General features: G+C 40.1%; 2 protein-coding genes across 5 annotated transcripts in view; one reads left to right on the top strand and one right to left on the bottom strand.

Annotated features, from left to right (window-relative positions):
- Slc5a8 (solute carrier family 5 member 8) overlaps positions 1–9,093 on the top strand; it is a 45,466-nt gene extending 36,373 nt beyond the window's left edge. Inside the window, exons 11-15 of the mRNA XM_005067987.4 lie at positions 146–232; positions 1,126–1,331; positions 3,773–3,876; positions 5,094–5,173; positions 5,498–9,093. Coding sequence (XP_005068044.1) covers positions 146–232; positions 1,126–1,331; positions 3,773–3,876; positions 5,094–5,173; positions 5,498–5,623 — 603 coding nt within the window. The 3' untranslated portion in view covers positions 5,624–9,093. The remainder of the gene's footprint in view (positions 1–145; positions 233–1,125; positions 1,332–3,772; positions 3,877–5,093; positions 5,174–5,497) is intronic.
- A 6,921-nt stretch (positions 9,094–16,014) lies between these two features.
- Ano4 (anoctamin 4) overlaps positions 16,015–24,605 on the bottom strand; it is a 401,571-nt gene continuing 392,980 nt past the window's right edge. For 3 of the 4 annotated variants that reach the window (XM_040755102.1, XM_040755103.1, XM_021225954.2), the window contains 2 exons: positions 18,898–19,093; positions 16,015–16,790 (listed from right to left, as the gene is read on the bottom strand). In XM_040755102.1, coding sequence (XP_040611036.1) covers positions 18,902–19,093 — 192 coding nt within the window. In that variant the 3' untranslated portion in view covers positions 16,015–16,790; positions 18,898–18,901. Of the gene's footprint in view, positions 16,791–18,854; positions 19,094–24,605 lie in introns of all 4 variants that reach the window. The other variant, XM_021225955.2, reaches the window with a different exon arrangement.

Here is a 24,605-nt window from a genome sequence, read left to right as displayed (position 1 = left end):
CCAATGACAAGGCTGCCATGAATAACATTTTGATATTTTTTCCTGGAGGAGACTGAATACTTCAATACCTACTCTGATGAAATTTCTTAAAACATTATGTTTGGGTTTGAGATTTCTAACTGTTGATTTTGTGTTATTTTTGTAGGCAGCACTCAGCATATTTGGCATGGTTGGTGGACCACTTCTGGGCCTGTTTTCTTTGGGCATCTTAGTCCCCTTTGCCAATTCAATTGTAAGTATAACTAATGGATATATCTAAAGGTTACTTTTCCATCTACATTTTTTCTTCTCAGCTGTAAAGACATTGTTGCTTTGAGATCTATCATCAGTTACTTGTCTTGGAGACGAAAATTGCTCATTTTGACTTTGATAGAGTACACGGTGAATAGCTACGCACTGAGGTCTTGCATGCAAGAAGCTAAATAGAAACTAGCAGAACCATGTGGTGCAATTTAAATACTCATCATGTCAATAGACCAACATCTCTTGCACATTTAAATTCTTGCCATTCTTAAAACTAAATATCTAGGCTTTAAGGAAGGAGATCAACAGGCTTAGCTCTAAAGATGGCTTGAGTCAGAGCCCAGCAAAGAAAGGTAATCAGATCTTTACTGCTGTGACCACAGAGTTTGTTCTTCTGATACTTCAAGCCATAGCTCCTGCACGTCATTCTAGCCCTGAGGAGGTGAATATAATTGGGAATATTTTTCAGAAAGAGGCGATATCTCTGCTATTATATCTAACCATGTCTGTGTATGGAAATACAAAATTGTGTTTGGAATAAATGGAATCCAAATGACTTCTCTGAAAGCCAACAGGAAGTCCACTTCTATTACAAGAGGAAGTTCTGGAAAGACTAGAATGTAGTAAGAGATGTCAGGCATTTATAGCACAGTCAATGGTTAGATAAAGAGGGAATGAGGTTAGTGGGTCTCCAGGACTCTGGGCAGAGAGACCAGGGATCTATGGTAACCTTGACAAGAGGCAAAGATACTGTAAGGGAGGACAGTCAGATATGGGGCTTACCAGCTTGGCTTTGACCATTTTGAAAGTGACTTTCTCATGGTAAATCTACCTCAAAGAGAATTACATTATTTTTCTTTTAAAAGCACTTTTGTTTTTCAGGGAGCACTTGCTGGCCTGTTGGCTGGATTCGCCATTTCTTTATGGGTAGGAATTGGAGCTCAGCTTTACCCTCCACTTCCTGAGAGAACATTGCCATTGTCCCTGGAAATCCACGGCTGTAACAGCACACGCAATGTGTCAGACTGGATATCAACTACAGAAATGCCATTTTCCACTAGTGCTTTTCAGATACACAATGTGGAAAGGTATTAAGTTTCATGTTTTGTCTTCATTCTATGTGTGACAAGTAGGGGACATTTTGTTTCTGTTTGTTTGTTTTTGGTCTTGCTTATAATACTGCTTTTTCCTAACCCTGAACTGGGTAGACCCCTGTGGCTTTCTTGCTGCATTATTTTTTAGTATTCCTACCGTATAAGGATAGCAAGTGACACAGCTGAAGACTCATTGAGACATCCTGTGCTGCCTAGTTAGCTTTTCAAGCTTTCCGGATTGAGTTTGCATTCTTTTGATTTCCTAATAGTTGATTAGTGTATCTTGGTGATTTCAGTCTTAATTCTCTTATGATTAATGAAGTTGGCCACACTTTAATAAGTTTACTTTTGTCACTTGCCTTTTGAAGACTATTCCAAGATTCAACAGATTCTGTCTCTTTCTTCCTTGTTTACTTAGGAGTTGGTGATATGTTCTCTATTCAAAATACGTTTTGAAGTTATTTTTCCTCAATCAATAGGTTTCATTTTTACTTTTTGCTAAGTTTATTTTTTGTAAGAAATCATGACTTATCTTTTAGTCTTTTGTGGTCTTGTTGAAGAAGTCATTGCCTACTTTGAGGTCATAAAAATATTCTTCTAATTTATTTATTTAGCTTTTGTTTGCTTGTTTTCTCAAGACAGTTTCTTTGTGTAGCCCTGGATGTCCCAGAACTCACTCTATTGACTAGGCTGGCCTTGAACTCAGAGATCCACCTGCCTCTGCCTCTGGAGTGCTGGGATTAAAGATGTGCACCATCATGTCTGGCTATTGCTCCAATTCTTAAATTAAAACTTCTAATGTTAACTGTTTACATTTAAGAAATGTAACCCACTTGAGGCTGAACTGAATGGTGTGATCAAGATTAATTTTTCCTCATGTAAAATTTTAATTAATCAAGTACCTCTTATTGAAAAAAAATCCCCTGTTGTCCATCAAGGTTTGCTGTTGATAAAATAATGTAAATCAAATGACAGTTTCCTGACAGGGAGGGGAGGGGTCAGCATTCTACCCTACTTTTTCCTGTCTTTGCTCAATATCACACTATCTCAACTTCATTGGTTTGTCTCAGCCTGTTTCCCTTCTTCCTGGGATTTTGGCTTCTGAAATTCTCATTTCCTTGATCTTTCTTGTGCCTTCAAAACCTGTTTCCACTTAGTGTTCTCATCAGGGCAGGTGATCTTAATTAAGCTAGTTAATTGAAGCTGAAAGTGGCATCTTGGAGTGATGCCATATCTTCCCAGTGGTCTGTGATCACACATTGCGGTGTAAACCTTCCCTCTCTGACCTGTTCGTGTCCTATAGCGTTGCTCCATTTTTCTTATAGGACTTTCATTACTGCACATTGTAGTTCTCTTTCATTGGATATAAGCTTTATGGGGACAGCAATCTTATCTACCTTACTTATGGCTGACTCCAATGATAACAACAATATTGGGACCATAATGAAGAGATGGATGAATGAACACTGACACTTAACATTTTATTACATATGTTAGTCAGATTTGTGCTACAAAATACCAACTTGATAAAAGAAAATGGCACTTGATTTATGACTTCAGGGATGTCAGGCCGTGCTGGCCTAACACTGATACTTTTGACCTTTGTTGGCACAGTAGATCATGGTGACAGCTTGTGGGAGAGGAGGTTGTTTCACCTCATGGAGCTGGAGGGCAGGAGAAAAAGAGGCTGGGCACCCAATATCCTGTTTGAGGGACTCCTGTCATGACTTACCTCTTTTTTTCTAGGCATTATCTCCTAAAAGTTCACCATGACCAATAGCTTAGGATGAAGGCCAACCAGTCAACACACCTGCCTTAAGGGGACACTTATTCTAACTACACTTATTGCCAACCTAAGAAGCAAATGAGGCATGCTGGGTGTGAGACCAGAGTTTGTTTGTGCTAAAGCAAAGATAACGCCTCAGAAAATGCCTCCTAAAATGGCATTTGAGGGGTCAGGGATTTAAACAGATTACAACAAGAAAACAGGAGTTAATAGAAAATTGTTGTCTACAGGGTCAGGAATAGCATAGGATGTTGATTTGATTACATGTTATTTGTACATTCCAGGTAAGAATTATAAAAAACAAAATAAGGACATTATGGGGCTGTGTGCTTTTGTTGTTTTGTCAGAGTCCACAGAAACCCGCCTATGCTAGGCTGTAGTGACCTATGTGATTATGGCCTCATGCTTTACGTTCTCCTGAGCCAAAGAATTATGGTACCTTATTCTTACGGTATTAATATTTAAAGTCCTTTCTTACATGCATGGTCAAAGTGAAGCCATATTTTATATTCCCGATTTAAATCAGACGAGTTAATTATGACATTAAAAGTAGCTAAATATTGCTTTTTTACTTTCAGGATCATTGGTACACACATTTGTTGTTAGGAACATGGTGAATTATTATAGTTATGTTTTTGGTATCTTTCAGGACTCCACTGATGGACAATTGGTATTCATTATCATATCTGTACTTCAGTACTATTGGAACATTGGTGACATTGTTAGTGGGGATACTTATTAGTTTATCAACAGGTAATTATGTTAATATTTTTATTTTCACTTTCAGATATTCAAGGGTTTCCTATGTATGATTTACAGCTCTTTACAACACTTTACCATGTTCTTATTAATGATGTAAATTAATTTTAAAATTTTACTCATGGGGTATTTAGGAGCCCATTAGGGCAGAAGAACTTAACCCATCACTATTGAAATATTGGTTCTGCCATTTAATAGCTACCTGGATTCAGGCAAGCTACATAACCACTCTACTCAGAGCCTTAGCATGGTTCTGTATAAAATGAAGATGATGAAGATAGTTGCTTTAAGATAAAACTGAGGTGTATGAGAACACTTAATACACAGTATCTTGTTATAAAGATAGGGAGAGGTGTATGCATATCTTGGCAACATTGTTATGCCAGGATGTTTCCATTGTCCAATACAGATTCTTTGTAAATTTAAGAAATGTACATACGTGTAAGGAACAATAGCTATAATATTTATGTGTGAATATAGTATAAAGCTTTTGAGAATATTCGTAAAGTGTAAAAAATATTAATAATCAGTTGATAATGCACAAACTGTAAAATGATCTGGAATGGAGGTTTCATCCTGAGATTTTATTTTGTTCTAGTTGTAGGAATTCTCTTGGCCCCCTTCTTGTGTTGTTATGTCCCACAACTTCTCACTTAGTTTGTACCTCTAGTTTATTTTTAAATCTGTTGATATTTTTATATGTATTAGTATTTTACCTGCGTATATGCAATTGCACTGTGTGTTTGCTTCATGCCCACAGGGGCCAGAAGAGGGTTCCATATCCTTCCTTACATGTGATTCTGAGCCACCATGTGGGTGCTGGAAACCAAATCCAGGTCCTTTGCAATAGTAAGCTGCAGAGTATTAGAAATCTGTAAGAATCCAGATGGACACACTCGATCGGTCTTCAGCTCCATTTGTCTCTTTGCACTGAGTGTTTGGTTTGTTTTGTCAGTGAAATGGGGCCGGGGTGTTCTGTAGCAATTGTCAAACTTTAGCAGATATAAAAAAATCACCGTGGAAATCTGGCAAAAACAAGTGTTCAGTGGCCCCGCAGTTTGGTCAGGATCAGGGAGTGGTAGTTGGATCTTCAGGAAGACTTTAAAGTTTTCTTTGCATTTTTATGAGTGTATAAAGCTAAATGTTCATAAGCCAAAAACCTGTGTTGTATGTGTCTGTATGACAGTGTAAATAACGCATTTGTTTTTCAGGAGGAAGGAAACAGAATTTAGACCCGCAATTCTTACTGACCAAACAGGACTTTTTATCCAATTTTGATGCTTTTAAGAAAGTAAGTTTTGTTTATCTTAAATTAGGGAAGTAGGTTTTTAATCAGAATAGAACACTAGCTAGTCCACAGACATACAGACATACAGAAGGGATATTTCTATCTCTACAGGCATACAGTTAATACATAAACATTTGAGCGAATTCATAGGTATTCATAGCCAAAGTATCTGATGTACACTATCCTATCTTTTACTGACTTATATTGCTTGGCTATTACTCTCCCTTGGTAGATTTAGAGAAATGAAAACAGTAGTAATGATTATCTGTCATTGCACAAATAAAGTTTCTTTGTGAAAAAAATTTCCATGTAACCTTTTCTTTGCAGAAAAATCATGTTTTAAGCTATAAATCGCATCCTGTGGAAGATGGTGGAACTGATAACCCCGCCTTCAATCACATCGAACTGAAAGCCACAGATCACAGCAGCAAGATCAATGGGACTCGCTTGTGAAGCATCTCCAGGGCCAGAGGCTACTATGTCATCACTATCTTTTGCTTTTAGTGTTTTACACTGACTATCAGATTATTGTTTCCCTATCATAGGTGTTTTGGAAGATCTATTTTTGTTAAAGCTATATCCCAACTTGGTTTATTTTCTACAATGATGCTACACTAGAGTTAAGAGTTTCAACATCAGCATATTCCAATAGAGCTACAGTTGTGAATGTTATGACCACATACAGTCTGAAAGGCAAATATAGACATATACAGGTGACACTTGATCAAAGGCATAGTCTTACATTTGGGAATTACTGAAAGTGTTTTTATGCCTTTGGTGCTAGTATATAAATTCTGGGATATTTGTTAAAACCATAAATTCTGGAAAGAGCTTTTTGCCTCCCCCTACATATTCTGTTTCTAGGCAGCAGTGAAATGAGGAGGGATAGAGGATGTCTGTGATCTTCACTTCAGGATCAGTCCATGGTGTAACCTTGCTACTGATTCTGCCTCTGGAATGGGGTAAACCAAAGGATCCTGCCCAGGAGACAGTAGGGACCCAAGGATCAAGATCATCTTTAATACATTCTTATATCTGTCTCCCATCAAGTCCCAGACTATTGGCCAATTACATTGCCTGTCATAGACTACAGACTATAGACTGTTGACTATAGACTATACACCATTTCCTCTAGAGTACAGACTATAAACTATACTTCTTGTCTTCATTCTTAGTTTCCGTCCCACTGATCTTGCTTTGTTGGGCTCATTGTCCCGGCTTAACTGTTCCAGCTTCCTGGGCTTACATATGTCTTGAGACAACTAATATGCATCATGTCACCCCTGTCCCTCATTCACCAGGTTCCAGCCTATAAATTATATATGCCCATGCACCTAGTACTGACTAATGCATATGCCATGTAGAACACTATATCTTGAAAAAGTCAAGTCCTGTGGAGTCAGATAATTGCTTTTAGTGCTGTTGAATTGAACTATTAATTCATGATATTAAAGAGCTAAATTTCACAGGGAAATATTACTTTTATCCACCGGTTCCAGACGTATTAAATATATGCTTTGTTCTAATATTTCAAGAAATTGTCTCAAATTTCTTAGCTATTTATTTGGATGTGTTCACAGCTACAACTTGTGTTACAGAATTTCATCAATAACTTATTTTTCTATAATACACACATTAGATATCATTTAAAAGATTTTAAAAGCTTTCACATTTTTAAAAGAGAAATATTGACATTTTGAAAATATTTTATAATTTTGTACATATTTTGTGGTCTGTCATATTTAGATGGCCATGCTTTGTACATTTAAATATTGTTAACTGACATTAAAAGCTAAAAACTGAAATGTTAAAAAATTAGCATTTATCTGAAGCAAAGAGATTTATTTACCATTTAAATCAACTATGTATTTGTGTACTTCTTGTGTATATAGATCTATTTTTGATCACCATATTTGTAAACAAAAATCAAGTTTTGTGACTCTTTCTTGCAGTACTCCAGTGAACAGGGTCATATAATCCTATGTGTAGTCTTATATAACTATGATTAGAAGTATAATTATTTATTAGATGATTCTGAATGAACGTGTATGTGGAATGCTTCAGGTTTGCAATGAGAATCAGGTTATTTGAATAACTTTTCCTTTGATTGATTGCTCAGAGATTATGTAATGTGCTCTTTATGGGAAATGATATTCCAGATGCTCTTGTATACTTCCTATAAGCATATCTTTGTGACATTTGGAAATATAAATGTTTTACATTTACAATCATACAGGAGTGCCAGATAAATTCTTAAAGTAAAATGAGGTTGTTATTACCTAAATAGTATTTGTTTAAAATGCCTTTGAAATTTGAGGCAAATCTGAGTATGGGTGAGTTGTCAGCATATTATCAAGTAAATAATCATTTCTTAGTTTTATTGAATCATAAAAACCTTAAAGAAGAAAAAAAACATGCAAGTTGTCTGCCACTAGCTAACAGACACACAGGGCAGAGAGAGGAATATGGGTGTAAGGAAACAGGAGCTTGCTCTTTCCAGCTGAGAAATTGGCGAGGTAAGGTGTGGCTGTGGCTTGCTCCTTCATCACTCTGATCTTCAGACAGGCTTTATTTGTATAATAAAGGTATCCCCACATGTCAGTACCTTTTGCTGCTGACAAATATGTCTTTGAATTTGATGGTATAAGCATTAGGCTGCCTACCCCACAGAAACAGTGGGGATGGGAAGGATCGGAGCTTTGACAGAATAGGAATTTTTTAATCCAAATAATTTGAGTCAAAAGCAATTTGCTAGTTTTTTTCTTTTTGAACTAAGACAAATTTGTACTATCATGTTGCAGAGAAAAAAAAGCTTCTCTACACATATGTGTGCTACAGGAATAAGACAATTTGAAGACCAGTGGGATTATTCCAACAGAAAGAACAGAAACCTTAAAGAAAGGCACAACTCAGTCCTGTTCATTCTACAGAGTGATGAAAACTTTAGTGGTTAAGATGTAAAACAGTACAGATTCTTGTTTATCAATATGATGAATTGTTGGCATAGCCCTTTTTTGTTGTTTTTTTTTCTCTTAAGACATAGTTACCAACACAGACCATTCTGTTTCTCTGGGGATATGTGGAGACATTTAAGTGGTCACAATGAGGGGGGAGTGCCAGTGTCACACACATAGGAAGTTAAATTCGGGAAATCCATTTAAAGTCCCACAGGATAGGGCAGTGTTCCTTGTCCACCTGAAGAACCAGTCAGCTGAAGATACTAATAGTGTGTGTAGCTTGAGAAACCACAGACGCTAATGCTGATGCTTTTTAGAAGTCAACAATCGGATGCTTCTATCTGAAAATAGCATTAGCTTGTAGAACATTATGATGGTGGATAATGGTCACATATTTTCAGAGAGGTCTGAAAATGTTAAGATATTTTCACAAATAGTGGGTTTTTAGACTATCCTTAGGCCAGCCCAGCTCCCAACCTGGTTTCTAATTTGGCCACACATTAGGATGATATGAAACACATGACAGTTAAGATCTCCTAATTTCACATTATTTATGACAAGCATAGGGAATGCAACTTGCTTCCTTAATTAAGTGAACATATGATGCAGACCCATGGGTCAGGGTGGAGGTTGAGACAGAGTGAATCATCCTGAATTGATTCTTACAGGAAAGTCTGAGGCTTCTCATAAAGATTATTGACAAAGACTAAACTGAGGAGTAGGGGTTGCGATTCAGTGGTAAAGCTCTTACTGAGCATGTGCAAGAGCCTTGGCTTCCTTCATAGCACCTCTAAAAACTGAGTAACTGTGTGTATGACCATTTAGTTATCAAAAATGCCTTAATGCATTTAGAGTTAACTCTGTGCCATTGTTGGTGAAACTTGGGGGAAAATTGATTATTTCTACATAAAATAATTAGAGAAATCTAATTTTTTAAATTAACTGATTAAAATTTCCATAAAAATCTTTATGGTTGTCTGTTCTTGGAATAAGTGTCTGAGTGAATAGAATGAATGTTACCTTCCTTTATAAAGCAAAGATATTTCTATTTTATTTATTTCATAAAGGGTTCTCTTGAACTAAATGCTGTATATAAATCATAACACTGAAAGCAAATGAACTTGTTCAATTTTGTCACTGAGGACCATTTTATATTTTAATTAATTATTATTGTACTTGAAGTCAGAAATGCTATGATTTACATGTTGTACTTCAAGCAGCCATGATGGAAAACTTGGTCCACAGGGTGGCACACCTAGAAGACAGTTGAATCCATGGGAAGTGGGTCTAGAGCAGGTCTTCAGATCACAGGCAGTGATGCCCTCAGAAGTGATTGCTGAAAGCCATTCATGCTCTTTCTTCAGTCTCTGCCGCATTCAAGCTCTGACTTCTTGCCACTCCCCGTGCTCCTGTCACAATGAGCTAGCTTCATCAGAGGCTGAAGCACAGGACCACCTCAGCTACGCCATGAGCTTTCAGAACTGTGAATTCAACCAACCTTTCCCCTTTAAAGATTTACTTAACTTTAATCTGTGGTCTGTTGGAGCACATGAAGGGACTCATCCTGCAAACCCAAAACTGCAGGATTTCCACAACACAGAGCAACAGCAGGATAACCAAGAGGAGTCTCAGTGAGGGCCCAGCATCAATAGTGTAGCAGAAACCAGAGACCTTGACAGACCAATGACTCTGCAATGAACACTTGCAAGTAAAGATATATGGCTAAATGAGATTTCATTGTCTCAGGTATTTCATTGTAGTAATGTGAAGTTCACTAATATAAAACAAAGTGGACCAGGGTTTTAAGTCAGTGGAAGAGCCCTTGTCTAGCATGCAAAAGGTTTGATCCTACATACCAAAAAGCATGAACATACAAAAAAATCAAGTTTCCTGTATCAACTTCACTTTTTAGTTAATAAAATTTAAAAATTAGTGTGAATAATTGTTGGTAACAGCAGGACCTCAGACTAGAATTGGAAACACCAAATCGGAAAATTTTCATTGTTTTAATTTTTTAATTTAAATTAGAAACAGGCTTGTTTTACATGTCAATCCTAGTTTCTTCTCCCTTCCCTCCCCCTCTACCCCACACTAACCCCCTATCCTCTCCTCTTTCTGCTCCCCATGGAGGGTGAGGCCTTCCATAGGGGATCATCAAAGTCTGTCACATCATTTAGGGCAGGGCCAAGGCCCTCCCTCGTGTGTCTAGATTGATAGAGTATCCCTCCATGGGGGAATGGGCTCCCCAAGTCCATGCATATGCTAGGAATAAATACTAAGCCACTATCAGAGGCCCCGTAGATTGCCAAGGCCTCTTCACTGACACCCACATTTAGGGTATCTTGAACAGTCCTATGCTGGCTTCCCAGCTATCAGTCTGGGGTCCATGAACTCCCCCTTGTTCAGGTCAGCTGTTTCTGTGTGTTTCACCAACCTGGTCTTGACCCCTTGGCTGCTCATCACTCCTCTTTCTCTGCAACTGAATTCCAGGAGTTTGATTCAGTGCTTAGCTGAGGATCTCTGCTTCTGCTTCCATCAGCTACTGGATGAAGGCTCTAGGATGTCATATAAGGTAGTCATCAATCTCATTATCAGAGAAGGGCATTTAAGGTAGCCTCTCGACTATTGCTTAGATTGTTAGTTGGTGTCATCCTTGTAGATCTCTGGACATTTCCCTAGTGCTAGATTTCTCTTTAAGCCAATAATGGCTCCCTCTATTATGGTGTCTCTTATCTTGCTCATCTCTATTCTTCCCCTGACTCAAGCTTTCTGCTCCCTCATGTCCTCCCCTCCCCTTCTCTTTTTCCTAACACACTCTCTCCTCCCTCCATGCTCCCAATTTGCTCAGGAGATCTTGTCCCTTCCCCTTCTCTGGGGAACCATGTATGTCTCTCTTAGGGTCCTCCTTGTTTCTTAGCTTTTCTGGCAGTGTGGATTGTAGGCTGGTAATCCTTTGCTCTATGTCTAAAATCCATATATGATTGAGTACATACCATGTTTGTCTTTTTGTGACTGGGTTACCTCACTCAGGATAGTTTCTTCTAGTTCCATCCATTTGCCTGTGAATTTCAAGATTCAATTGGTTCCCCCCCCCCCGTGCTGAGTAGTACTCCATGGTGCAAATGTACCACATTTTCTCTATCTGTTCTTCAGTTGAAGGGCATCTAGGTTGCTTCCAGGTTCTGGCTACTACAAATAATGCTGCCATGAACATGTTTGAACAGATGTCCTTGTTGTATAAATGTGAGTCTTTTGGGTATATGCCTAAGAATGGAATTGCTGGATCTTGTGGTAGACTGATTCCCACTGCTGGTGGGAGTGCCAACTTGTATAGCCACTTTGGAAATCAGTATGGAGATTCCTTAGGAAAATGGGAATCAGTCTACCACAAGACCCAGCAATTTTCATCTTCTTGAAAAAAGTTTTAAAGTTGAAAGTTCTATCTCAAAGCTGTAATTCATAGGATATAAAATTAAGTGATCAGTCAAGCTCGAGAAATGTTTAGGTACAAAAGATGACTGTGGTTCCATCCAACTGCCCAATTCGGGAAAGTGTCCTGCAAGCAGATTCCCAAGTTTCCTGTTTGGCAAGAACCTTCCTCTTCTGTGACCACTTCTGGTCATTTAATTGAAGTACCCACTTATTCCCTGTGCAGTCACTGGGTGAGCAAAATCCAATTTTCCCAAGAGGGGAATTCCATCTGACCATTTACTGTGAAGGATAGATTAAATCTTTTCAATTTAAATTCATCAAACCAAAGACTATTTTGAAAAGTCCAAATTTTATCATCCAGTCCTATTTCACAAGTTCTTATTTCCTCATTTTACAAAGGCCCATTTCCCCTTTATCTTTGCTTAGGTTAACTCACCCAAAGGGCACAGAGTATGGTTTGATGGTATTCATGCCGTTCCCATCCCCTTCTACACGAGCAGATGGGGATTCCTCTTCCCTCGTCCTCTGCTTCCTTTTTGCTCTCTGGATGACCCACAGCGGCCACTTCACATTCTGTCCTAGAGCTTTGGCCAGTGTCAGCATCACCTGGAGGGGCCGGGCTGTACTCCCAGTTTCTGATTAGGCAGCACTGGCACAGAGCCCGGGATTTTATGTCTTTTGATTTCCTGAGGGTGATGGTACTTCTGGTCTGCAAATCACACACAGAAGATGATGGTTCTAATTCACTGAACTCTTTGGAAGCTCCACCTGACTCAGAAGATGCTAAGTCCTCACTGTCTAATAAGACTCACACCCCTCAGTCAGGAGAACTTCTCTAAAGTGCCCCACAATGTACTGCATACACAATCCACTCCTGTTTTCTTGTTATTTTATACGCTCTCCTCTTGTACTGCAAGCCACCCTTGGCACTACCTCAAATCTCTGAAACAAATATTTGCTCAGTTGTTAGCACCTGGTGGCGTGTGTATCCTTTCCCTCTCTTCCGTGCCTCTAGATGGTTCTATCTTGCACTTAGCCTCCACCCCCAGCCATCATGATACGCTTCACACGTGTAGAACACTCTCAGCTACCTGTCAGTGGCACACACTCTCCATTTCTGATGTTGTGTTCATGTGAAGGGGACCATCCACCCCAGACACCTCCGTGACTTCATTCTGCTGACAGAAACAAGGAATGGCTATAGAGGTCGGTCAGCGTGCGTGACAGATCAGTCCTAGGACTGGGGGACAAGCGGCAGCTTTCTCCATTTAGGGGCCACTGCTTGAAAGATGTAGTCCCTACCACCTTGTACACATTACCTTTCTGATCTGTTACTTCACTCTGGTCCCCCTGGGCCTTCATCCCTCAAACCTGTCTCAAGGTTGTTGAACTGCCTGGGGGAACTCTCCACAATAGTCATGTGGCCCAGTCCCCGAATTATTACCGGTTTCTGTTCAAATGTCACCCTTCGGGTGAGGCATTCTCTGGTCTCTATGTAAAATTGCAAGTTCCCTCCCAACACTTATATCCACCTCCTCACTTTAGATTTCTTTAGTCCCCGTATTGCTCAGATTTCTGTTTCTATAACAAATACCCACATTTAAATAAAACCGTGTATTTTAATGCACGGATTTCAGTCCGTGTTTTGGGCCTGTGTCAAGGCAAGATATCATAGCAGGAAGTCCATGATCATGATGGAGAGGAAGCATGTGCGTGTGTGCCTGCGTGAGTGTGTGTGTGTGTGTGTGAGTGTGTGTGTGTGTGTGTGTGAGTGTGTGTGTGCACGCGCTGGTTTTCCACAACACTCGCATCAAGAGCGCCTTGTCTAGTTTCCGGGACAGATGGTAGGAACCAATAGGGGAATAGGGGAAACTACTTCAGTCCTGTCACCCATGCAAAGCCACTGGTGACTGCTGTGCCCCCAGGTTCAGCTGGCTTCTTGAAACCTTGGTTCTGCTCTCCTTCTGTTACAATGCCCTGCACTTCACTGTGATATTCTCAGTGGGTTTGTGGCAGAGAAACTACCAGACAAGTCTTGCTTGATTGGTGGCAACCTGCTGAGCCAGAGAAGAGGAAGGTCTATAAGGTCCCAGAATAGGCAAGGATTTCCCACTCCTAGGTCAGTCCAAACTTAAACACTAGGTCCCTTCTCAAGATAAATCCTTGAAGATTTGCTGGGAGGGCAAGTGAATTTCTTTTCTGAAGCAGTGTCATGCTTCTTATGTATTTAGAGCATAAATCTGAAAACCTCTCAATTTTTTTCTAACATCCAGGCTTGCTGGTGTCTGCACTGATAGCTTGTGGGCCTTTTCTTTCTCTTGTGTTTCTGTACTATCTCAGGACTCCTCTTTTATCTACTGTTGAATTTCAGTGTTACCCTGGGGCCATGCATCTTGACATGCAATATTCCTTGTTGCTTTGGTGGAGGAGAATCCAGTGGGTGGGGGCCTCATTCAGCCATCTTGTTAACCCACAGAAAATCAAACTTTTTATTTCTGAACTCAATACCAGCATCTTTACTGTATTCCTCCCAGGGTTTCACACATCTGATCCCATGAGCTATAGTGAAGATAATTTGCTATTCAAGGAGATGCTCCACTTGGCATTCCCCACAGGGAGACAATTGCTGGAGGATCTTAGCTGCCATCTTGCTCTGCCCCACATTTTCAAAAGTAGTCCAATTTTATTGAATAGCTCCATTTCTTCTTAATGGCAATAATCTGAAGACCAAGCCTTTTATGCACAGCCTTTTGTGGCTGCTCCAGATCCAAATTATAGTAGTTCATTGTATGCTAAAAAACAATGATTCAAGAGGGTAGCATTTTGAGTGTTTTATTTAGTAGTCCCTTCAATACTGTTTCTATTAAGACTATAGCGGTATGCAGTGTGGACCAGAGTGGATTGGTAGGGGTGGATGTTATAATATTTAGTGGTAAACTGATTTTGCTATTCATAACAACACCTGGGATCTTAACACCAATCTATTAACACATATAAAATTCTGAGATTCAGTCTCAGGTAAACTCCTAATGCCATGTAGTTTGTTTTGTTTTTTGAGATAGGGTTTCTCTGTGTAGCCCTGGCTGACCTGGTCCTCACTCTGTAGATCAGGCTGGCCTCAAATTTAGAGATTCTTTTTTCTCTGCGCCATAACACCTGGCTGAAGATTATGTTGCATGCTGAGAAGAGATGTTCATTGAATCCCACCAAGAACTTCTAATAATGCCCTCCTCATACACCACAAGATTACTGGGATATCTTGAAGTCAGACATAATTCCAGCACTCAGCAGTCAGAGACAGGAGTATCAGGAGCTCAAGGTCATCCTCAGCTACATAGTGAGTTCAAGACTATCCTAGGCTTCATGAAACCCTGTCTCAAGAACAAACAAACATACAAGAAGCCTAGTTCATGGTTAGTGAATGCATGTGCACATAAACACACATATAAACATGAAGCTTTACATTTTAGTCAAAAAATTTCTGCACTAAGATTTAACCTCCTTGATGCTGATTTGAAAAAGTTCATGCTTGAAATCACTGTGCTCCTGAATGACCAGAACTACTGAGATTTTAATGATGAGTACAATGTTGAAATAGGACGCAGCTAGCCAACATTAAAGGAGAATATTATGTCAATGGTCACATAATGTCAAAGCTTAATGTAATTCTTGTGGGACCCTGGGGACTTGTGGTACGAAAAATAAGTGAGCCCAACTCCTGAATTTCTGTGGCATTCTTTGCCAAGTTATCTTTCCTTGTGCACAGCTGTTTCCCTTTTTGCTGTTCTATCATTCTGTTGCAAAAGGTGGCTTCCTCACCAGTGGCTAAACCCTTGGGGCCACCCATGCCTGAAATTTCAACCTTTAAAACTGTGATCTAAGTAAATCTCTCTTCTTTATGAAGTATCTGGTCTTAAGTATTAGCCCAGTGTTACAGAAGTATGGACTAGTACAATGTGAATACATAAATTTGACTATAGTAATCATTTCCTGCTGGTAATATGGTTATAAAAGATGCTGTACACCTAAATACACATGGTGTGAATGCATTTAATAGATTCCAAATCTCTGGAAGAAGAGAATTAAAATGTATTTCTCCCCCTATCTGGTCAAGTCCCCAGACAGGTGGCTCTTCTTTAGAATTAGTGCAGTAGTCTAGCAGGCAGGGACATAGAAGTACGCTCAGTATTGGTGATTAAAATTTCCTTTTCCCTTACATACTGTGCCAGTGGCATTTCCACACTCTTCATAGTGATTTTTAAGCCATTGGGTCTGAACCCCAAGAAGACAGTATGGAAGCAAGACGGGGAAAAGAGGGTCTAGGAAGAAAAACACAATTGGAGTGCTTTGTAAATAGAGAAATAAGAAAGTTTGCGGTAAAAATTGCACCATGTTATCCCGCTTATCCCAGAAGGAGAAACTACAAAAGAAGATCAGAAGAGCCAGCTGAAAATATTCCATGTGCATAAATTTATTTTAAATTTTATTGTGTCATGTTGTACAAGCATTAACATGGCTTCATGTTGGTGACTGTTTAAATGTGAAAATTCATCATTCATGTCAGTACTTTTGGCTATTTACAAATAAGGAATTCCTATGTACTTTATATATCTCTGCATTTGTATGTACATATGTAGGAATACATGACTATACATATGTACACACAGAAATACATCTATGGCCATACACATAGCTATAGATATGTCATATAGAATCATCTCCTCAGAAAGATCTGAACTTAAAAAAAAAGAAAGAAAAAGTTGTAAACAGGGTCTTGTCTGTGTCATTTGGTGACGTAGAATTAGGGCTTGATGACATTCTAGGAATGTGTCTAGGTGTTCAAATAACCCCCTTTTTAGCCCAGTGTCTGTAAAATTCACATGGGATAGAATGCAAAAAAGGTAGCAAACAGGCTGAAAAAACGGGCCCAGTATACAAGTTCCCCCTTGGTTTTAAAAACTTGAGAATGTTAACTGCCCGTAACGTGCATGCTTGCTTGGTCAAGAATGGTCTATGGATAGATAGCAATTGTGTGCTGGACTGCAGCATGATTTCACGACAGCGGGACTCCATCTCAGTCCTTCCCTGACTGCCGCCCTGTCTGCGGCTGCATGGCGGTATCTTGCAGCATGCGCTGCGGGTGCATTGCTAGTCATTCACATGAATGTGCTTTTGCACTGCTGGGAGAAGTAAACAAAATTCAGGTCTTTAGCCCGGAGATCAACTGTCACCTAGAAAGAGAAAAGGCATCAGGATTTTACACGCTTAGACCATCTCTAGATCACGGTGCACAATAGCTTGTGTGCTTACTATGTGTCCAAGGCATCCCAAGAATCTTGGAACCCCAAATGGAGTAAGGGAAGGATGAACATTATGTCTGCTTTATGGCAAGCGAGCCAGAAAGACAATCGGAAGTAACAGGAATCCTGCTGACTCTTGTGAGCATAAAGACACAAAAACCACACCTTCAAATGAAATGAGAAGCAGGCAGAAAGCAGCTCGTGGTGGAGAAGGCAGAAGAATGCCCCAGGATTGGTCGTCTGCCTTGCAGCCCAGCTTGGCCCCTAAGGACAATGGCATGTGGCTGTGCTGTGGTCTATGGCCACTGGAGCTAGCAGGAGCAGTTCTCAGTGGGGTCATCAGCTTCCCACTCCACCCAGACCCCTGGATACACCCAGCCTTTCCTCTCCAAACGAGGCCCAGGGAGGCGATCAGAATGAACCAAGGGCTGCGGTGGGGGGGGGGCGGGGAGCAGAACATATGCCACAATCCCAGAAAGCTAAAACTAGAGCACCTCGTTCCCTAAAGGACTCTTGCTTCCCCTTCTTTTGCATACGCAGAGACCGAGTCCACGTGTCACACCACACAGAGAGAGTGAAAGGCAGATATGGAGTCTGCAGGGGACACCACACACAGTGTTTAATGGTGACACACACATGGAGACTCTACGGTGTGTCGGTGCTTGGTAAATGCCACCTGTGTGGCATCATTTGAGCTACATATTAGCTCAGTTCCATAGGTAGACTTCCACAAGTTCAGTAGTTTTACCACAGTCACAGTCAAAGAGCAGATATTTGGAATGGCAGAATTGTTTCATTTTCCGTGAAGCCCAAGTCTATTCTGCACCCTAGTATGGGGCATGAGTTCAGAGGTTTACTCCTGCCAGATTTAGGCCTATCTTGTTTCTGCCCAGTTCAGCCCTTTATCAAAGCCATAATAGCCCGTGGGACAGTCAACATGCAGTGAGGGTAATGCAACTTTGCCATCAACGATGTGCATCTTTGCAGATATCTGCTACAGCTTAGCCAATAGGATGTTCCTTTTCTCTGTATCTCAGTTTTCTTTGGAGGTAGAATTTGAAAATAATATTCAAAGTTTTTGATAAAATAAAGGAAAAATCATTGAAGAACTCAAAGGGTCAAAGACTCTCCTGGACCCATAATATCAGTCTCATGGAATATGAGAACAGAGGGCTCATCTAAACAATTTACTACAGAGGAAACATAGGCCCAGAGAAATTAGGTGGCTTGTCTAAGGCCATACAACTAGTAACTGACTTGATAGAAAGTTTCAGAACTTTTTGATAGGATGTGTAGAGTTTCTGTTGAATTTCCATACAATGTCTACAGCTTCAGTCTATTTGATTTTCTTTATTGGATGTACACTTATTGTGTACCATGTGTCTACCACTAGCTAATGGGAAGAATTAAAATTACAACCCATCATGAGCTTACTACTGTGTTGAGAAAGCCTGATGACAGCTCTTGAGGATCACAAATTTGCAATACAAATCAGTGTGTGTGTGTGTGTGTGTGTGTGTGTGTGTATCTATGTCTATATCTATATCTTTATATCTATCTTAGCATATAATGCCAGAGGAGTTTAGGAGTTAAGTCTCAATTGACTGAGAGATCTGGGAAACCTTCTTAGAAGGTATGGTGGGACACAAAATGACATCTGGAAAACATGAGTTGGTAATGGAGGAAAGTCCACGGTGGGATAGTGGATATGCTGACTTCGACCAAAAGGAAGGGGCCATGTTACCCTGGGGATAGAAGGAGAATAGCCTGGGTGGAGTGGAAGGGAGGGGAAGGTTTATATTACCTACAAAGACCCTGATTCCAGTCTAGAATCTGGCAGGGAAGGAGAAGGTAGCCTGACCATGCAGGAGGGAGGATCGAGTAGCAATGATTGGGGAGACAAGCTGGTTTGGGGAGCATCTAAGAGCCTTATTTCGACCTGCTAGTGAAAACTCTGTACTTTGTTTCTGGGTGTTTGAAGCAGCGGATCCTCACCTGACCTGACTGTGGCTTCCCCCGGGGCACACTGGTCACCTACTTGGTCATGGCCACTCGTTGTGGTGTGCTTTTCCATTCTTCTTCCTCTCTTTCCGCTCTTTCTGAAGTCGCTCCAGCTCAGCCTCATACATCATCTCCTGGATCAAGTACTTCTCTCTCCTCATTCGATCCCTTAGATCTTTCGGGAGGTCTGGTATCAGATAGGAAATGAGGTGCTTTATACAAAACACGAGGTGCTAAAAAACGCAACAGAGAACACAACATAATCAGAAGTGGTTGGGACATGAAGCCTCGCCTCTGGGATGCGCGGGAGTGCGATGAGGCTGGTGGAGGCATGTACTTCAGGACAAAGGTCAGGGGAGAGCCGAATGTGGGGGAGAAGATGAGGAGAGATGCTCAATGGAGACTAGGAAAACAGAAACCCCAGGAGCAAGTCGTGACTCAGCAGGTTTCACTGTTTAGGAGCTGACTGTCCACCTGAGTGAGAGTCACCCATGGGCCTAGTCAGATGGTCATGTCAGGAGGAGATGCTCTCTTTTTGGGAAAGTGCCACTCTCATTCTTTCCCTGAAATGTGAATGGCTGGGATTCTAGAAGCACAGTCATCTTTGTCTATATCCTGGTGACACATTTGTTAACAGATGGCAGTGTGAATAAGAGTCCTTATAATTCTAAACTACTTAAGAAAAATAGATTTGTGCTAATGAATAGCAATAAGGTTTCTTCAATTTTTAAAAACAAACTCAGTGACACACAGATGATACAAAATTCTGACAAATCAAGAGGTTTTTCTCTATATTTCTAGTGCTTCAAATAGGTAATAACAATATACAGAAAGGATATGGAAAATTTTAAATGAAAAACTATTAAGTAGTTTAATAACATCCATTGTTTACTTTTTATGTATGGTGTGTGTGTGCAGATGTGTTTGTTAGTATGTATGCTTACAAAGTCATGGGGCAAAGTGATGATAAAATTGGAAGTTTTAAGGAACTTCTAGTTCAAACAAAGGCATCTGTGGTATTCGTGAATGTGATTCCAATTCATGTGACTATACATGTGACATTATAAATGGAGTTATAGAAATACACAATTTCTTAAAAGCCTGAAGGAAAATAACTGAGTTATTTTTATTGAAACACAATATAAGCAATTGCTAGGAAGACTGTACTTTCTAAGTCTATTTTGACTCTTCATAATCAGTGCTTAAGTGACATACACAAAGGCAACAGGTGTGGCATCAAGATCAATGTCTTCCATACGGTCTGTGAGCACGTGCATCATCCTAGAGGACTTGTGAAGGGGACATCACAAACAGGATGTCTCAGTACCTCTGAAAGTGGGGATGGAAAAACTACATTTCCCCTGAAGGTTAAGCATCAGTCCTAGGATATTAAATGTAGGACCCACGATTCCTGATTTGCTACTGAGAGAATCTGACACCAGAGACTTGAGGACTGTGCACAGGGGATGCCAGCCCGACGGGATTCAGCCCACCCAGAGACTGCCAGCTTCCAAGTCCCAGTCTCCACTCACCGGACAGGTGAGGTGAGGGTCCAGCCTACCCAGAGTTTGCTAAGGTCTTGATACTAGGATGGTCTCCATCCATGCAAGAGGAAAGCCACCAGGGTATTGGACCTGCTCCCACCTACTGGAAAGGAACAGTGGTCACATACCCACCAGGGGAGGAAGAGACTCCTTCTGCACCCACAGGAAGAAATGATGGAAAGGAGACAATACAAAAACACACCCACCAACAGAAAAACCAATATGACACCGCCAGAAACTAGAGAATCTACACCCACAAGACCTGAACAGTCCATTGCAGAAGAGGCAGACGAGAAAGACCTTCAAAACAACTTCATGAATGATAGAGACCCACAAAGAAGATATGAGAAAATCTCCTAAAGACATGGAAGAAAAAACAAACCCAAAAATACAATAAATGGAGGAAAAAACAATCAAAAAATGCAAGAAATGGAAGATACGGAGGAAAAAACAATTCAAAAAATGCAAAAATGCAAGAAATGGAAGAAAAGACAGACCACAAACTTCAACAAATGCAAGAAAGAGAGGAAAAGACAAAGCAAAAATTACAAAATTACAAGAAACAATTTAAAAAGTACAAGGGTTGAAAGCTGAAATAGAGAAAAAAACACAGTCTGAAGGAATGCTGGAAATAGAAAAGCTGGGCAAACAGTCAGGTACTACAGATACAAGCATAGCCAACAGAATATACAAGAGATGGAAGACAGAATCTCAGGTGTTGAAGATACACTAGGGGAAATAGTTTCATTGACCAAAGAAAATCTTAAGTCCAACAAATCCCAACACAAAATATCCAGGAAATAAGGGACACCATGAAAAAACCAAACCTAAGAATAATAGGTATAGAAGAAGGTGAAGATATCCACCTCAAAGGGGCAGAAAACATATTCAACAAAACCATAGAAGAAAACTTTCCCAACTTAAAGAAAGACATGCCAATGAAGGTAGAAGAAGCCTACAGAACACCAAATAGAGTGGACCACAAAAGGAAATTCCCTTGCCACATAATAGTAAAAACCTCGAACATAAAGAATAAAGAAAGAATATTAAGAGCAGCAAAGGAAAAAGGCCAAGAAACATACAAAGGCAAACCTATCAGAATTACACCTGACTTCTCCATGGAAACTCTGAAAGCCAGAAGATCCTGGATAGATATTCTACCAACACTAAGAAACCACAGATGCCAGCCCAGACTACTATGCCCAGCAAAGCTTTTAATCACTATAGATGGAGAGAACAAGATATTCCATGACAAAACCAGATTTAAACAATACGTATCCACTAATCCAGCCCTACAGAAAGTTCTGGAAGGAAAACCCAAAACCAAGGGAATTGACTACAATCAGAAAAACATAGGCAATAAATAGATAATCCTACCTTACCAACAGCCAAAAGAAAAGAGGTGGAAACCCACATATAATTCCATCACCATCAACTATTCCAAAACACACAAGAATGAGCAATCAATGGTCATTAATATCCCTCAATATTAATGGCCTTAACTCACCCATAAAAAGACACTGGCTAACAATGGATTCGAAGACAGAACCCATCCTTCTGCTGCATACAAGAAACACACCTCAGCCTCAAAGACAGACATTACCTCAGAGTTAAGGGTTGGGAAAAGATTTTCCAATCAAATGGACCCAAGAAACAAGCGGGGGTAGCAATCCTAATATCTAACAAATTAGATTTTAAAATAAAATCAATCAAAAGAGATGAAGGAGGGCACTTCATACTCATCATAGGAGAAATCCACCAAGATGAAGTTTCGATTTTGAACATCTATGCCCCCAAACCCACGTTCATAAAAGAAACATTACTAAAACTCAAATCACATACAAAGCTCCACATACTTATAGTGGGAGACTTCAATACCCCACTTTCACCTCTAGACAGGACTATCAGACAGAAACTTAACAAAGAAGCAAAGGAAATAATAGAAGTTATGACCCAATTGGGATTAACAGACATCTATAGAACATTCCACCCAAATAAAAAAGAGTATACCTTCTTCTTAGCGCCATATGAACCTTCTCAAAAATCGACCACATACTTGGCAACATATCAAACTCCATGTACCTTATCAGACCACCATGTGTTAAAATTAGAATTGAACAATACAAATTGCAGAAACCATACAAACTCAAGAAAGTTGAATAATGCACAATTGTATCATTCTTGGGTCAATGAAGAAATAAAAAAAGAAATTAAAGACTTCCTAGAATTCAATGAGAATGAGGACACAACATACCCAAACATACAGGACACTTTGAAAGCAGTGCTACGAGGGAAGTTCATAGCACTAAGTTCCCACATTAAGAAACTAGAGAATAGTTACATTAGAGAATTAACAGCACAGCTGAAAACTCTAGAACACAAAGAAGCATATTCACCCCGGAGGAGTAGACACCAGGAAATAATCAAATTGAGGGCTGAAATCAATAAAGCAGAGACTAGGAAAACAATACAAAAAATCAATGTAACAAAGAGTTGGTTCTTTGAGAAAATCAACAAGATAAACAAACCTTTATCCAAACCTTATCCAAGCAACATAGTGTGAACATGAAAATTAACAAAATCAGAAACGAAAAGGAGGATATAATGGACACTGAGGAAATCCAGAGAATCACCAGGTCATACTTTGAAAACCTGTACTCCACACAATTTGAAAATCTAAAGGAAATGAACAATTTTCTGGATAGATATCACTTGCCAAAATTAAATCAAGAACAGAAAAGCAAATTAAATAGGCCTGTAACCCGTAATGAAATAGAAGCAGTCATCAAAAGTCTCCCAACCAAAAGAAGCCCAGGGACAGATGGCCTCAGTGCAGAATTCTACCAGAAATTCAAAGAACAGTTTATACCAATTCTTCTCAAAGTATTCCATGCAATAGAAGCAGAAGGGTCTTTTCCAAACTCTTTCTACGAGGTTTCAATAACCTTGATACCGAAGCCACACAAAGACACACTAAGAAAGAGAACTTCAGATCAATATCCCTCATGAACACTGATGCAAAAATACTCAATAAAATACTGGCAGAGGGGCTGGAGAGATGGCTCAGCCATTAAAGGCTAGGCTCACAACCAAAAAAATACTGGCAGAGAAAGAGAGAGTAGGTCATGGAGGAACAGGAAGTTGAGTGAGTGAGGGTAGAATAGGGGGAAGAGGGAATCATAGGTTAGAAGACAGATCAGGCACCAGAGTGACCTCTAGTGATCTAAAGGGATAACACCAATTGGCAAGCTAAGCAATAGTGGAGAGACCACCTCGAATGCCCATTCCTGATAATGAACTTGATGTCTATAACCAACTGGGAGCCTTCATCCAGTGACTGATGGAAGCAGAGGCAAACACACAATTAAGCACTGAACTGAACCCAAGGAACCCAGTGGCAGAGAGAGAGGAGTGATGAGCAAATTGGCAAAGAATGGGCTGGCAAAACCAGCAGAGACAGCTGATCTGAACAGGGGAGTGCTCTTGGACCCCAGACCGACAGAGGGGAGGCTAACATGTGACTGGTCTGGACCCCCAAAATGTGAGTGTCAGTGAGAAGGCCTGGGCAACCTATGGGGCCTTGAGCAGTGAATCAGTGTCTATCCCTGGAATACAAACAGTCATCGTGTGCCCATAGCACAAAGAGGATGCTCTCTCAGCCTGGACTCTTAGAGGAGTGCCTTGACCCTACCAAGAGTGAAATGACAGACTCTAGATATCCCCTATGTGGAAGGAATTGGCAATAGGGTGGGAGGCTGGGGGGGAAGGGGAGTGTGGGAGGAGGGGAGGGAGAGGGAACTGGGATTGACATGTAAAACAAGATATTTAAAATTAAAATAAAAAATGATTAAAAAATACTGGCAAATTAGATGCAAGAACACATCAGAAAACTCATCCACCATGATCAAGTAGGCTGCATCCCAGGTATGCAGGTAACATAAGAAAATCCATCAATGTAATCCACCATATAAACAAGCTGAGAAACAAAAATCACATGATCATCTCACTGGATGCTGAAAAGGCCTTTGACAAAATCCAACACCCTTTCATGATAAAGGTCTTGGAGAGATCTGGGGTAACTGGAACTTACCTCAACATAGTAAAAGCTATATACAGCAAACCAACAGCCAACATCAAGCTAAATGGGAAGAAACTCAACGCAATTCCTCTAAGATCAGGAACAAGACAAGACTGTCCACTC

The sequence above is a fragment of the Mesocricetus auratus genome, unplaced genomic scaffold (genome assembly GCF_017639785.1).
Source record: "Mesocricetus auratus isolate SY011 unplaced genomic scaffold, BCM_Maur_2.0 Super-Scaffold_100011, whole genome shotgun sequence".
Taxonomy (NCBI): Eukaryota; Metazoa; Chordata; class Mammalia; order Rodentia; family Cricetidae; genus Mesocricetus; species Mesocricetus auratus.
This window is presented reverse-complemented; position numbering and strand designations above follow the sequence as displayed.